This window comes from Lucilia cuprina, chromosome 4, assembly GCF_022045245.1.
Source record: "Lucilia cuprina isolate Lc7/37 chromosome 4, ASM2204524v1, whole genome shotgun sequence".
Lineage (NCBI taxonomy): Eukaryota > Metazoa > Arthropoda > Insecta > Diptera > Calliphoridae > Lucilia > Lucilia cuprina.
This window is the reverse complement of record NC_060952.1, coordinates 711,423-728,378: the sequence shown is the minus strand read 5'-3', so window position 1 is coordinate 728,378 and position 16,956 is coordinate 711,423. Positions and strand designations below refer to the sequence as shown.

Below are 16,956 nucleotides of genomic sequence, written 5' to 3'. Positions count from 1 at the left end.
GTAATGAGGATCTGCGCATGTTTGACCTATACTTCTATAAAAAACCTTATTTAGAAAATGTAGTTTTTTATCAATTAACTTGCTAAACACTTTGGATTTAAGGTAAAATTCAACATAAAAGAGTCTTTATGAAAATTAAAAATTTTAAAAATATATTCATGATGTAGGGTATTATATGGTCGTCCGACTATACTTTCCTACTCGTCTCTTTTCTGCGTTAACTTTAATGAAATTTATTTTACAGCAATTCTTTACATGAAACATTGTTTAATTGAAAATTCAATTATTGCCGTTGTCAGAGCAACTATTGTACATATTACAACCTTCTTTCTGATTATCAGTATGCATGTGGAGGAATGTAGGCAAATTCGGATTCACAATTCTGTAAAATGTATAAATGTATATCTGTGTATATGTATTGCGAATAATTCGCATGTAACAATTCAATTTTCTGGAATTCATTCCATTTTATTTTTTCCCATTATACAGTGTACAGAACATAATTTTTTATGTTGATTATTTTTTTAATTTTGAACAAATTACGAAAAACGTTAAATATTTATATATGTAGTTAATACGCTCACCAATGCAAAAACGAAGTAAAATAAATTAGTATTAGTAAAATTTTATTTTTTAATTTAATTTATACATATGTACATACAAAAAGAAATTACACACATATCGCTTACTTAACGGAACAATTTATAAATGCCTTGAATATGAAAATGATTGCAGTAACTAAAATATTGTTTAAATCGATTTAAAATAGCAATTATATCTTCTTCCAATATTATCCTCGTATTAAAGTAATGACTTAAAAATATTTTGACCTCTTACTCTCAATGTAAGTGGGTAAATCCACTAGTAAACAGCTACGCTATATTCATTGAAATAAAAAGTTAACTCTTCCCTAAAAAAAAACAAATATGTGTTTGTATGTATGAAGAAAAATTAACAAATATGTAGCGTAGTTAAGTATTTTTTAACTTCGTATATGGAGTTTCAAAAAATCTACAAATATATGAATAAAATATCACAGAACATTTCTAAGATACACTGCAATTTAATATTACTGTATTACACATTTCAGTAATCAGTAAATTTTTATTAGTTTTCAGTAAAACATGTTGGTAATACAAATCATGCTAAATACTGAAATTTGTTTCAGTAATCAGTAAAATGTTCATACATACAACTATTATCATATCCCTGCAGGAAATGCAACTGGTACCAAACTAGTATTATACTAGTACCAAAATCACCAGACTAGTTCCCAACTGTTATACAATTCCTGCAAAAACTCGGAAATGGGTTGTACTTCCACAACCACTTACTTTTCAATGACTATTTACTGGCCGTCTACGTTACTTTGAAGCACTCGAGTAATGACTTTCTTTTTATCTGATATATTAGTACTTTATTTTCGGCTTTATCATTTTGTTTGTACTTGCCTCCTATGACATCACTGTGTTAAAAGTAATGAGTTAAAGTGCTAACGAAGAAGTAGTGAAGTAGTGAGTTTTTCCTAGGATCTTAATGCCCAAATTAACTTTGAGTGTGTTGGAAAAATTACTAGTACCATTAGTTCTAGACTTATACTAGTACTAATAGTGGTCTCCAGTAGGTTAGTGTTGTAGTCTGGTAGACCGGAGGTGGTGTGTTCGATTCCCACCAGAGGAACTGGTTAAGGAGCGCACAATAGGCCCGATAGAGGCCTAGGTGTATTTCTTCGGATTTGATGTATATATGTACATCCTCCTTTCAAACAAACTAACTATACTAGTACTCTTAGACTCAATTGGGTCCTTTAGAACCAGTTTATTACTAGTACAAATTATTTTTTGATAATTTACTTATAATTATTTTAATGAAATTTTTGTTGTCACTAATCTATTATTTTTTATTTTTATTCATCTTACCCTTTCTACTGAACAACGAACATCCACAGCTGATTGTCTAAAGGACTTGAAAATTTTCGTGCCAGATGCCGTAATTATGGGAAACGCTGCAACATTGTCATGTCAGTATGATCTGGAACAGGTAAGTGAAACAAAACAAGCTATTGAGTAAAAAGGAAAGAAAATATTATAACAGAAAGACAAAGAGTCCTGACTCTAAAACAAGAATTTATTTGTTTTTTCAATGAACTTCATTAAATATTTTACTTGCATAAAAAGCTAAAAAACACTAAATAAAAAACCTTTTAAACGATGTTGGCCAAAAGCCCAGACTAATGGCAAAAAAAACATTTCTAACTAACCTTCCTTCCCATCTGACGTCCAACCAATCATGGGACACATTGTTCAGAATTGTACTGCAAGAATGTATGAATATCCTTACAGAAAGTTCTGTTGGCTCGGTGTCTTTGGTAAAAGATATCGTTGTTACACATCTTAGTATAAAAAGTCCTAATTAAATTAATTGCAAGTGAAATTGTTTCTAAAACTGATGTTGTTCATCTTCATTTTTCTTGCATTTTTTACCCATTTCTTGCTATTACTTTTTCTCCTTTATTAAAGTACTGTGTATGTGTTTATTTTTCCATTTCAGGCGGCCTTGTATTCAGTGCGTTGGTATTTTGGTACGGAGGAATTCTATCGTTACGTGCCAAAGGAGTCACCACCTACATTAGTGTTTCCCGTGTCTGGAATTAATGTTGATGTAAGTTGTAAACTTGTGTATATTGAGTCTTTGCTTTATATTCTTGCGTTGACCCTTTTCGCTTACATACAGGAGTTGGTCGAATAATCGTGAACGTTGAATCATCAAATATAAATGTATGTAGGTACATTGTACATATATATGTATATTTCGAACAGCAGATATATATTATATATGTACTATATATATATGAAATTTGAATAGTTACCGGGCAAGATAATCCGATGCCTCCCTGTGAGCATTTGTTTACATAATACCATAAGTATTCCAAAAACGTTTGTTTTTTTTTTTTAATTTTGTTATTCTCGTTGTGTTTGTTGCTAAAACTGAACAACATTTTAAAACACAAAATTTAGTTTTTGTATGTTTTTATTAAAACAAGAGACAGTGTCTACGAAAGGATGCACATAAATCATAAACACGCACGGGTACTCCAAGTTCAACCCCGTTATATTTTGTATGCAAACAGCTTTTAAATTAAAATTTTCATAAAAATTGTACTTCAAGAATGACGGAATATTAATAAATAGATATATTAACAAGTAAGAAATTATAGTCGGGCGAGGCCGATCATATATTATCAAAAAAGATACAAAACAGTAAAATTGGTAGAAAAATTTGAATGTTATTAAAAATTCCCAGGCCATTATCGTGTAAATTCTGCAATTGAATTCTGCGAATTTCGCAAAAAAATACTTTTTTTGTAATATTTTACAAAATATGTCTTAATATGTCCAAAGTATTTACAGAATATTATTTGTCAAATAATATAAAATATTTTCATGAAATTATATTTAAATCAGGAAATCCTAAGGCGTAAACGTTGGAGGTCAAGTGTGTGGAAATGTTGGAAACTCTAATTGAAACATATGGAAATATTATTTATTTGTTGGCCTTATTTTCTAAAATTACAAGAACTTATAGCATATATTTAAATATTTAAAATAACACCAAAAAAATAAAATTAACCATTTAAAGGATTTAAGTCCAACATATTCCCAAAGTTCAATAAATGAATTTTAATAATGCTCTATATAAATTTAAAACACAAAGGATTAATTTTATATTTCCCTGCAGGAAATGAAGCTACAATTTTTGAACTTTAATTTGGATTTTAAATTTTTCTTTTGGTATATTTTTAAATTAAACTAGAAAAACTAACTGAAAACACATAGGAGCAAAACCAGCAAATATGGGGACTTTTTGTGAATATTAGTGCTAGTAATAAAGTGGTACTAAAGGACCCAATTGGGTCTAAGAGTACTAGTATAAGTCTAGAACTAATGGCACTAGTAAATACACTCAATGTAAATTTGAGCATTAAGATTTTATAGGAAAGTTCGCATGTAGGAACTAGTAAAGGTGATTTTGGCACTAGTATAGATTGGTGCTAGTTGCATTTCGAGCAGGGTTGTTGTTATTATTTTAAATATATTTTAAATTCCCGTAATTTTAGAAAATACAGCAAACAAATAAACGATATTTTGACATGTTTTAATGAGAATATCCAAAAATTGCTAAATTTGACATTTGACCTCCAAATTTAACGTCTTCGGATTTCCTAATTCCTTAAATATTTTAAACTCTGTTTGAATTAAAGTAACAGGAATTATTTATATAATATATTTAGGTACTAAGCGTGTTTATATTATTTACTGTTCTGGAGTTATAGCTTCATATGTAGCTTTTTGGCCAAATTTTTTTTCATGCTTTGAGCGACAAGCTTAAAGTATGAACCTGTTGTTTACATTCCAATATCTTTAATTAATTTTCATAGATAAATTTGGTTCAAAGGTTACACAAAATGAAGTTTTCCCAACGTATCAACTTAATTATTATTTTGTTTGAATATAAATTACTAGACATAGTGACTTATTTAAATTTTATCAGGGACAGGGATCATGCTTGTCGTTATTGTCAAAGGCAATTAAATTATAAAATATGTATTGCTTATTTTCAAAGATAAATAATATTATACCTAAATTTAAATTGAAAAAATATAATTGTGTTGTATTTGTGTGTGTTTTATTTATAAAGTTTCAGTTTTTAAATATTAGCATTAATCATTTATATGGCTAATGCACATACTAATGCATTGCTTATACATTATATTTTAGGCAAGAGAATCATATTCTTTATTTTTCCATTGAATTTTGCATAATAAACAATTTTAATTTTGTTCGAAATTGATTTTATAACTCAAATGTATGCTGCAATCAACGTTGCACAACCACAATGTGGCCAAACTCATCTGATTCGTTTGTTTGCTTGAGTCTGCCAAATGCTCGGTCCGCACCTGATTGTTGAAATGACAAACATTATCGAAAGTTTAACTACATTAGATGAGCCCAGAAAATAATATAGATCTTATTTGTTGTGTTTTCTGGTGGCGGAAATCGAGTGCAAAGTGTAAAATTTAAAAATAGACCTTTTTGAATTTCTTTAAAAATAATTACATTAAGATAATTTTTAATCTACACATCGACCAATCGTATTTTTTTAAAAAAAAAGTGATAATGTTAAATTCGACTGTACCGAATCTAATATTCCCACCATCAAACCGTATACCGTTAAAGGAATCAGGTTAAGTCAGTTATGTACCGAAATCTTTTGAAATAACAACTTTCATCCTGTTACAGTTTTGTTCTAAATTTTTGTACCAGTTATTTTAAGATACTTGTAAACCATGTAAGGCCCATTCAAGCAAAATTTACTTTTTTGGGTGCCTCTAATGTGCATACATTTGTATATATGTAATAATGCATACAATTTTTTTAACACATAGCTACTTACTGTATATAGATTTGCACCAATGTATTTTCTCTAATAGCATCCCAAATTTAATTCCATTCAAAGGCAAATTTAAAAAAAAAAACTGCCCTAAAACTTTATCAATCACAAATACTTATGAAAACTAATTTATTTGATAAAATAAAAAACAGCTGAAGGCCTACAGTGCTACTGCCCCTTAATAAATAAACAAATAAATAATATATTCGCAGAACTTGTATGTATATCAATTACATTTTGCTCATAGTGCAAAATATTAACCAAATCGAATTACAGGAATCCGTGTCGGAAATCGACTGATAAGTGTAAAATTGATAATGTCTTAAAAAATTATACCATTAAAATATATTTTATATGTCATACAAAAAATTAGACTGTAAAATTGATAATGTCTTAAAAAATTATACAATTAAAATATATTTTATATGTCATACAAAAAATTAGGTTGATAGGAAAACTTTAACAGGTGCCGCAACGGCTCTAAAGTTTCAAATTCATTTACGAGAAAAAAACAGATTTTTTCAGTTTTTGCTCAAAGTTTTTCATTTACTTATAAATAAAAAAACTATATTGGAAATTTAAAAAGGCTGTTGAAAAAATCCAACTTTTTTGACTACAGCTGAGAACAAGTTTTCGTTATCTTACAAGTACAAAACCTAATATTCATGTAATTATAGGTATATTTTAAGTAACAAAATACTTTTTACATAAATTCGAATGGTCACATTTCGAATTTATGTATTGTGAGACACTATAATGGCCGTTGGAATTTGCCATTTTCAAGCAGTTTTTATGTTTTATATCATCTCGAAATGCTTATTCTGTGCATATTACGATTACTTTACAAAAAGGTGCAAAATTTAAACCAAAACATAAAAATAGATATTTTCCCCTTGTAAATGCTGTTGGAAACTTCAGAGCATTTCATAGTTTTACAACCCAAAGAACAATTCTAGTGGGGAGACGGGCAAAAATCGCAACTTCGTTTATTCGGATCACTCTAATGTCCTATACATATAGGGCACTTTTAATTTTAATATATGGGCTAATAGTCAAGAGGACACCACATCATTGAATTTAGAAATTCAAAAATTTTAAAATATTTTATATTAAGTTCGCGAACATATTTAAATGTATTTTTATTTCGTTACAAAACATTGTAAAACTTCCCCTGTTGGAAAATATTCAAACGAATTTTTGAATGACAAATCCACAAAAACTTATATTTGTAAAACAAAGTTAACAGTCGTTCAAACATTTTGCTTTACATATTTTTTTTTTAATTTTTGTTTTGTCTTTTACAAAACAGGAAACCCGTCCACTGCAACGCTACGCGAATTTTGTCTGTGTTTGTGGTAGTGATTTAAGTAAATGAGTGGTTTCCGTTCTTTTTTCACATTTTTTTAGTTATGTGTGTATGTGTGAGTTTGTTTTATTCTTTTGGGTTCGCGGAAGTAAAAAGAAGTTAATTTTTTATTGCGGAAAGTATTTTAGTTTGTTTTGTTTATTTTATTTTTTTCTTCATGTATTTTTTTTTTAATTTAATTTTCCAACAATACTCGGGAGATTTATGCTTAATTCTCAGTCGAGAAGACTAAAACTTCTCTAATGAATTACTTCCTTTTTTCGCTTAGTTGTCCTCTTAAGTGTTCATATGAATATTAACATGAATGTGTTTACACTCGCATATGTGTGTAAAGATTTTAAATGAATTTGAGTGAGCCCGGCCAACGGGCTGCTTCTGCTTGTTTGTCAGTTTCATTGTGAAACTGAATGAAATGAGTTTGTGAGCATATATAGCATCATATTTTTTGTAAAAGTTTTATGTTTTAATGATAATTTTTAATATTTTAATGGATATTAAATACACACATATAAATATATTTTACATAGGAATGTAAGTATTAATATTTTTTCACTTGGAATTTGCTTAAAATGAGTGCATATATTGTACGTATGTACGTTAGAGTATTCTATTTGTTTTAATTATTTGAGGTTTTCTGTAAGCCGGTTAATAATAGAATAATTCAAAATTATTCAGTTAAGGGGAAAAAATAAAACTTGAATTCTATTGTCAACTATTTTTGAACATTAATTAAGAAATAAAGAAGAAAATTTATATTAATTTATTATAACTACATACGTATATTCTAGTAGTAGGTAAATCAGAACAAAATTCTTTAAATTAAAATTTTATATACATATATTGAATTTTGAAAGAAATGTAAATATATAAATTTTACTATTAAATAATAATAATTTTTATTAACAGGGTAATTATTATTTGTTATTTGAAATTTAAAAATTTTAATTTTTTGAACGAATTCCTTTATGTACATGCATTGTATATAAGGCTGGCGCCAAGGATTGTTATGAAATTTTTTATCCAAAATCATGGCTTATAACAACAACATTTAAAATCTGGAACAAGGTTAAAATATAAGAGATTAGTGTGTTCCTGATCTAAATTGAACTTTTTTATTTTATTCTCGTGAAACAAGAGTTTTAGTTTTTACATTGGAACCAAAATATCAATATCACACATAATAGACATATTCGTAAATATCTTGAAGATAAGATTTGTCGAAAATGTAATGCCACAATTTTTGAAAAAATTTGGATACTTTTAATTAACATATAATTAAGGTCTTCATTGAAGAACTCATTGTTTGAATTTTAATAAGTTATATTTAAAAATTAAAATTTAATTCTTAAATTTTTAAATTTTTAATTTTAATTCTTAAATATTGCGTAAGAAATAGGTGGGATATCTTAAAACCTCATTTTTATCCTTGGATTCAGCTCACAAAATATTGATTTTTTGGGACCACCCCAATTCTCATATGGAATATTTTTACATTCTACAATTCTACTAAACTTTTATTCTGTAAACGTTATACTCATATCAAAGGAAGAGTTAAGCATTATTATAGCTTTTCGCGTCAAAAAAAGATAAAACTTGTCATATCAGTTTGTTTTTATATTAAAATTAAAATTTTTATTTTCTAACCACATAAGTTATAGCCACACCCAAGTTTTTGTGTGTTTTAGCATATTGTCCAAAAAAAGAACAGTAAAAAAATAAAATTGGTACTTAGATAATTATACTGCTAAAGGTTGTGTTTTCTATATAAAAAATTATTGTTATTATTTTTTTTCCTATTATTATTTTTTACAGTTGACATATACAGTGCTGGGCTCGATTTGCCCAATCTAATTTTTAACATAACAGTCTTTATAATAGCAACTTTATTCGAAAAATGGTCGCGATTAGTACAACTTAGATTTTTTTTAGGACGAAAAAATTATTTGGAAATTTGTTTTTGATTTATTTTATTTTCAATAACTTTGTTTTGCAGTCAATGTAATTTAAAATGATTTGATCAATTTGGCGTTTATTGGCTTACGATTTATTACATGAATAAATAAATAAAACAGACATGTATGTCCCGGCCAAAGTTATGATTATTTTAATAAGAAATATTATATATATATATATATATATATATATATATATATATATATATATATATAATATATATATATATATATATACTGATTGCAGTCAAGAGCTGAACGTGCAATATCGTCTTGGGTCTTTGTAAGAGTATGGCCAGTCCACATCCACTTGACATTCAAAAAAACTGACTTAGTGATGATGTTCGTCCAGAAGATGCGCATTATTATCGTAAATTTAGCAGTAATAAGGCTACCTAGATAACAGATTAAGTGCACATTATGTAGTGGATTTTTACCTATGAATATTGTTTGGGTCTTGTTCGTGTTTATGCGCATTACTTCGGCCTAAGATATGTTTATTGACAGACTAGATAGCGCGGTATACTGTTTTACTTCGGACAGCATACCAGTTATGTCCATGTGTCTATGTGTTTATGTGCGAGAAATCTGTATCAACGGTAAAAGATAGGTCTCCAAGATTGCCTTGAAGCCCCCATGTAATTTCCCTGTAACTTTCAGATACACTAATCATAACGGCGTCAAGTACGATATTGCACAATTAGTTGCTGTACATGACGTATTTGAAAGTAGCGCCATCACACAGGTTTCATATTAGGCATATGATCTTTTCGGAGATTCCTTTACATTCCAATGATCTTTTGATCACATTGTGATTTTTAGTAGCGAAAGTTTCCTCAAAAACAATAAAACACAGATATTTCGATGGATTGATCCACTTTTATGCGCAATGTATTGACATTATCGACGCAGGATCAGTGTGCACTAAAACCGGTTTGCTATTTCCTCAGACTAGGTCCGATGGACGTTTGTTAATTATGAACACGATTACTTTATTTACCATTCTCAGTAACGATTGATCCACTATTATGAGCAATTTGTCCGATAGAAGTTTGTTGATGATGTGCGCAACTACTTTATTCACCATTCTTAGTAACGTGATTCCAAGGTCCCCTTCGAAAACTCGCTATAACGCTCATCACTGGCTTAAAAATAAGAATTTAAACTCGACACAAAATAGTTTCATGCGAGTCAAATTCTTTCTACCAAATTTTATATGGTAGAAAGATTGATCATACCCCCCATATAAGGTCCCCTTCAAAAATTTACTTTAACGCATTAATTAAATTCGACACACATAATTTCCATGCGAGTCAAAATATCTCTACTAAATTTTATGTGGATCGGTCAATAATTGATCTTACCATTGACCTTCAGAAAATGACTTTAACGCTAATTACTCTCTTTAAAATACGAGTATAGCAAAGAAATTCGACACACATAAGTTCCATTCGAGCAAAAATCTTACCTTAACGCTCATTACTGGCTTAAAAGTACGGGTGTAGAGATGAAATGAAGGGCTTATTGCAGTAACTCGATAAGCCACCCACCATCACAATTCGTTTTTATGTGCTTTTTGAGTTGTTAGGAACCATATATATTGTCTCTAAAAAGATTTTTAGCATGTTATGGTAAATTGGCGATATAAGGGTCATGCTTCTTTTTCATTTTAAACTATTTGTATGAATTTTTGTTTCATTAACTCGATATGCCACATATATTTTTTACACTTTTTAAGAAAGTTCTCTATAATGATGAAGATAAAAGCAGAATTGATAATTATTTATATTGTTGTGATAAAACAAGATAAGACAAGCATCATTCTACGAAGAAAAAATTATTCTGGTCAAAATCTCAAGAGATATAATTTTTTTATTTCCAAGTTAATATAACAAGTCAATTTACATTCACTTGAACCTTTTAAATTAAGCAAGATGCTTTTTATATCTACATTAAAAGAGAAAACAGATTCGCTGTGATAATCGAATTTGTTTCCAATCAGGTAGGTTAGTTACAAGGTTTTCATAGACGCCCAGTCGGACAGACGTAGCTAAACCAGTAAGTGAAGAAATTAAGAGGATTTTTGAGCATTATAGGTCACGCTTAGAGCTTCTGATATATGATATGTTAGGATAGGACTTAAAAGGGCAAAAAAATATTTTTGTTTTTTTTTTTAAGTTATTTACATATCATTAATCGTAGCGGGTGACTGACTTAATTCCTTAACCAATGCCTCAGAAGGGAAGCCACAACATCTGGTCTACCAGACTAGAACACAAACTACTTATCTAGCAGATCCGATCATTCTGTTAGGTTTGCTTCCGGGGAGATTGCTTTTTAAAATCATCATAATCGGTCCATAAATAACAGAGATATGCAAAAATCCGAGGCAACTTCTGAAAGTTTCATCAAAAATTAAGATTTTTTATTCACGCTCAAACAGAAATTGCAAAAAAAAAAACAAAATACATAATTATACGGTAAATTTTGTTATTGTACGCTTGCTTACAAAAACATAGCAGAGCGAGATTTATGAATTTTCTATAATATTGAACCTAAAAACATAAAATTATGTAGGTACGTAGAGCCCGGATTAGGTAAGAAAAAAAGGTACATATTGAATGTTATATAATATTGAACTTAGAAACATAAAATTAAGTATTTTTTACACTTTTTCGTTTTTCAAAAGCTTCTTTTTTGAATTTCCTATAATATTGAATCTAGAAAAATGAAGTTAAATATGTAGAATTGGAATTAGGTGAGAACTCATAAAAAAACTTTTTGGTAGTTTTTCGTTTTTCGAAAGTTACTTTTTGAATTTTCTATAATATTGATCCTAAAAACATTAAATTAGGAGTGTAAATCACTGATTATGTGAGATTCTATAAAAAGGGATTTTTTGGAACTGAGAGAATAGAAAACTCTTACTTGTTTTTTTTAAATTTTCAATTCTTTATTTTTGTTTTTGTAAACGTTAATTATCAGTACAAATTAATATGTTGTGAATATCGGATTTGGTTCAATTAATAGTAATTAAATTTTAAATGATTTTTTAAATTATTAATTGGGTTTTCTGCTCAATATTTTTACTTCCTACTGTTCGAACATAGCAACTAATATTTGATGTTTGATTAATTAAACTAAATATTTATACTTTCAACCGATTTCCAATGTGCAGACATTTAAATATCAGGCGGTTCAAAAACGTAGTATTTTAGAAAAATAAAAATTAGCTATTAAATATTGCGATAATTTTAGTTTTACTAGTGATACATAAGACACCTTTTTATTATTTAAAATTGTAATTTAAATTAGTCCATTATTTTAATGTTAACAAAATAGTAAACCTATTTAAATAAGCAAGAGTTTATGTATACATATAAACTCAACCCAAAGCAGACACGCAATTCTTAATAAAAAACATTTTCTCAACTCGTTTAACGTAAAAATGTGTTCATTAAAATTAATTAAAAATGCCGTCGAAAATTTAAAACACTTAAAACTTAAACGAAACCATGAAATTCTCTCCTCTACGTCTCTCACATGAACTTCTTATTTAAAATTCGATTCAAGGAAAACATTGAAAAATGTAAAAACTTGATTTCCTGTAAAGCCTGTGTCCTTCGCATCTACAATTGTATAGGTACGTATCTACGTCTAAACGTTTGTAGATGTATTTATGTAAGTACATCGCGAGTGTACAAGTCTTTATGTGTGTGTTAATGACTTTTCCATAAATTTGCATTTTCAATATTATTCAAGTGTAGACTACTTGTATCACTACTACTTGAATCGGATAAAATGTCACTTGACAGCGGTAGATATCAGTTGCAGATGACAACAAGCGTTACCAGAAACACATTTGCACAAAATACAAATACTTGCATTCTTATGTGCAGCACATATACAACGATACTATCAATGTTTACCCAGCAGCTCGTTCAGACAGTCCCGAACTACCTATTTAACACACTACTTAGGGTTACACCTACACACCAATTGTCCATGTGACAATTGGTGTCTAGGTGGAACCCTTGTCCGACGAAGAAGTCAAATTTCCTAATCCACCCCCCCCAAACCTTAAATTTTTAAAAAAACAAAATTTCACAAGTCCTTCAAAAACATGAGCTGTCTTTTTCGGATGCATTGACTCTAAGTCGAACTACTGGTTAAATATATACGAATGTACATCGAAATTCTATATGTACATAAATATGTATGTATATGTGATATAGGCATTTAAATTATTCAAATTCATTTAAATTTGAAAACACCCACAATGTAACGCAAAATATAATATTTTATATTGTAATTATTACTTTTTTAGTAAACATTGTTGTGTAAGGGCCATAATTTCGAACATAACCTAACAAACAATTGTCAGACTCTGCATAACCTTTCAATCATCATAAAGTTGATTTCTTAAAAGTTAGCTCAAGAATCTGTAAGCAACTGTAAAAATTAATTACATTTCAAATTTAATTTAACTAGAAGTTAACTTATTTACAAAATATTTTTACATAATTATTCAAGTATTAGAACTACTGCACTGTTCGCCATCTGGCTTTAAATTTTTGTATATTTTAAGTTTTTATTGTATTTTGTACTTTGAATATTGCCATAGGAATGGTAAGCGCATTGTATGCATAATATTCATATTTTGATTTTTTTTTTCGTTTGATAACCATGTTCCTTTTTTCGCCAATATGACCAAACGCCTGTTGGCATTGTACATGTTGATGTGTAGATTCAATACAGGATTGCATCTACATCAATTCTCGCTATTACAACACAACAATAATATAGTGAAAAAATATAGAATCTCACAAAAAATGTTGTTTCGGATTAAATCAGAAATATCCAATATTTTTATAGAATTGTACAGTGCATGACATTTGTCGTTTTTTTTTTAGATTTTTTTGCATATAAGTATGACGTAGAAAACATGATGTCTGCATTTATATGGTGACCACTTATGCGGCTCATTCACAATCATGGGGTGGTTGGTTTGACATTTCCAAAATAGAAAAAAAAGACTACAAGCACAAATATGGACAAAAGAAGACAACGCTTTTGACCAAATTTCAATTTGCTTTAATTAAGTTATCGAAAATTGATAAAGGGTTCGTTCGCGGTCACCGCACATCCGAATTTGTGATGATGTAAATATGCACATACATATGCTTGTATCTATGTACAATTGCGTTAATGTGTATTGGTTTAAAAATATGTGTAGGAATCCAGTACTTCGTTTTACATGCAGTATTCATTATGTGTCCAACTTAGTATTTAGAAATATTTGAAAAAAAGTTTTAATTTCATAATAATAACATGAAAATTCTTTGACCTAATCCAAAAAAAATTATTTTCAGTTCAGGTCCAATAACTAATATACATGTACAAGATACATACATATAATTGAAATTTAATTTACAAATACATATCTTTGTTGGCCAAGTCTTCAAGACATCATCGATGATGCGTACAGGACAGTGTTAATCATAACTGACGACTTTTTCGAACAAAGGCACTTTTTTACTAAATAATTTGTTTTATACAAACTAGAGTTCGTGCCGCGGTCGAAATTCGACCGGAATCATTAAAGGAAAGATTATATACATACATATGCTACAAAAACCGTATTTTCGTAGTTGCTATTATCAATAAGTATAACTTGCTTTGATCAACGTATTATTTAAGAAAATGTGATACATTTTAGTTTAATCCTGAAAGAAAGATTTTATTCTTCTTTCAAATTTATTTGAACTTTTTTAAAAGCAAATCAACGAATATTACTTCTTTCTATTTATTATTCTCTACAAAAATGTCCAATAAAATCTATTCAAAACTTAGAATATGATATTTTCATTCCTGACATAATACTGTTTGAGTTCTTCATCTTTTGATTTTTGTTCATTCTCATCCAAGTTTTTTAAACGCCTCCCAGTTTCAAATTAAGACCTATGTTTAACAATCTGCCAATTCCTCCAACAATCACCCATGCCCCTTCATGAACAGTTTGTCGTAAACAATCTGGAATCTTTCCAGCACTATTCCTTTGTAACCTACAGAAGTAATAATTATTTTAACATACGTTATTCATATTTATACCCTACACCACTATAGTTGGTCCAATACCCACCTTAAAGTATACGATCGATTCAGAATCATTTTTTGAGTCAATTAAGACATGTCCGTCCGTCGGGCTGGCTGTCCATGTAAATTTTGTGCACAAGGTATAGGCCGCAATTTTCAAGATAATTTGATGAAATTTGAACCAAGCATGTTTTTTTTTGGCACAGGGACGAATCCTATTGAAAATGGTTGAAATCGGTCCATTATTTCACCTAGCCCCCATACAACCGTACCTCCCGATTTGAGATTTTTATGCCATAATAACGTCAAATATACTATTATCTCTCTAAAAATTGGCACAAATAAGTTTTATAATAAATAACACTGCAGATTTTCGTAATGATCGGCCCTAATATGACCCTAGCCCCCATACAAACCCCCCTTCAAGAAATGTCTCAAACTTCTAAAATTGACTTGTAACTATTTGTATCGCATTGAAACTCAACAAAACAAACTGTTATTTAAAATTATACCCTTTTCCCAAATTTAATGAGGGTCGCTCCATGTTTGACCTATATTCTATATAAAGCCTCATTTATAAAAAAAATTTTATCAATAAATTCCACAAATACTTTAGAATTAAGGTGATATTCAACATAAAAGTTTCTTTGTGAAATATAAAAATTTTAAAAATACACTCATGGTGTAGGGTAAAATATGATCGGCCATGCCCGACTATACTTTCCTACTTGTTTTTATTTGATTCCAATTCACTACTTCTGAAGTCATTAAATTTGCAATTATTGCTATAAGAACTATAACAGGATTCCATCCCGATCGAAAGTGGAATTATGTCCGTTTTTTAAATGAAGTAAAAAGAATTTTTTGGAATAAGAACACTTTTAATTTTAAAGTTTGATGTTTTAAATAATTGCGTTTTTTTTTTTAATTTTAATAAATATTTTTACTAAATTAATAAAACTTTAGATCGGAATGATATTTTGGAACACGTATATATTATCTTTATAAGAAATAAATACGTTTTATTTTGCTGTTTTTAGTATAAAAAGTCAACCCTTCAGGTTCATGTTGTATGAAATCTCCCTTATAACACTCGAAAAAAAACTTCTTAAAAAAATGAATTTTAATAAATGTTAATAAAATTTAACAGTAGATATTCTATAAAGTTGTACTACTATAGGCCTTTAAGCAAAGAGCTTTAAGCGTAAATACTAAACCAAATGGGCAGCCATTAACCCAGAAAACATGATTTGTATTTGACCAGTTTCATCTTTTTTCTATTTTTATAAAACATATGTACATATAACCATATAAATTACAGTTTTCACTTTACACTAATATTTCTTAAACCGCCTTTTTCCTAATTGGTTAGAATAGCACAAAAGAGTCTTCCCTTCAATTCCTCACAGTTTAAACATGCACTACTGATTCATATATTACGGTGAATTATGTACCGACATGACCAACTATACTTTCTTACTTATGTTTTAACAGGCTTTGTTTTTGTTCATCATTAAAATTCCTAAAAAGTAACATTTATGTAGAATTATTGTCCCACCAATGTTTTCCCAGGTCAAACACCAAAATCCTTTTGTATTACACATCATAATATACCATTATTACATTCACAATTTACCAAAAAGAATAAAATCTTATTTTCAAAATATTATAAAAATTGTATTAAAAACAAGTAAGAGTTCTATATTCGGCTGTGCCGAATCTTATATACCCTTCACCATGATGTGTTTAAAGCCTTTTGTACCTTTTGAAGAACGAAAAAGTACCAAAAAGTCCCCATCTATGGGTCCTCAGTTAATCCGGGCCATACAAACTTAATTACATGTTCCTAGGTTCAATATTGTAGAAATTGTAAAAAGTACCTTTTAAAGAACGAAAAAGTACCAAGAAGTCCCCTTTTACTGGTTCTCACTTAATCCGGGATATACGAACTTAATAACATGTTTCTAGGCTCAATATTATAGAAATTTCAAAAAGTACCTTTTGAAGAATGAAAAAGTACCAAAAAGTACCCTTTCATGGGTCCTCACTTAATCCTGGCCATACATACTTAATTACATGTTTCTAGGTTTA

The 16,956-nt window shown here is 28.9% G+C and overlaps 1 protein-coding gene across 3 annotated transcripts in view; it reads left to right on the top strand.

Annotated features, from left to right (window-relative positions):
- LOC111684605 overlaps nucleotides 1-16,956 on the top strand; it is a 93,141-nt gene that overhangs the window by 68,031 nt on the left and 8,154 nt on the right. For all 3 annotated transcript variants that reach the window (XM_046950697.1, XM_046950695.1, XM_046950696.1), the window contains 2 exons: nucleotides 1,949-2,040; nucleotides 2,551-2,661. In XM_046950697.1, the coding sequence (XP_046806653.1) occupies nucleotides 1,949-2,040; nucleotides 2,551-2,661 (203 nt within the window). The remainder of the gene's footprint in view (nucleotides 1-1,948; nucleotides 2,041-2,550; nucleotides 2,662-16,956) is intronic.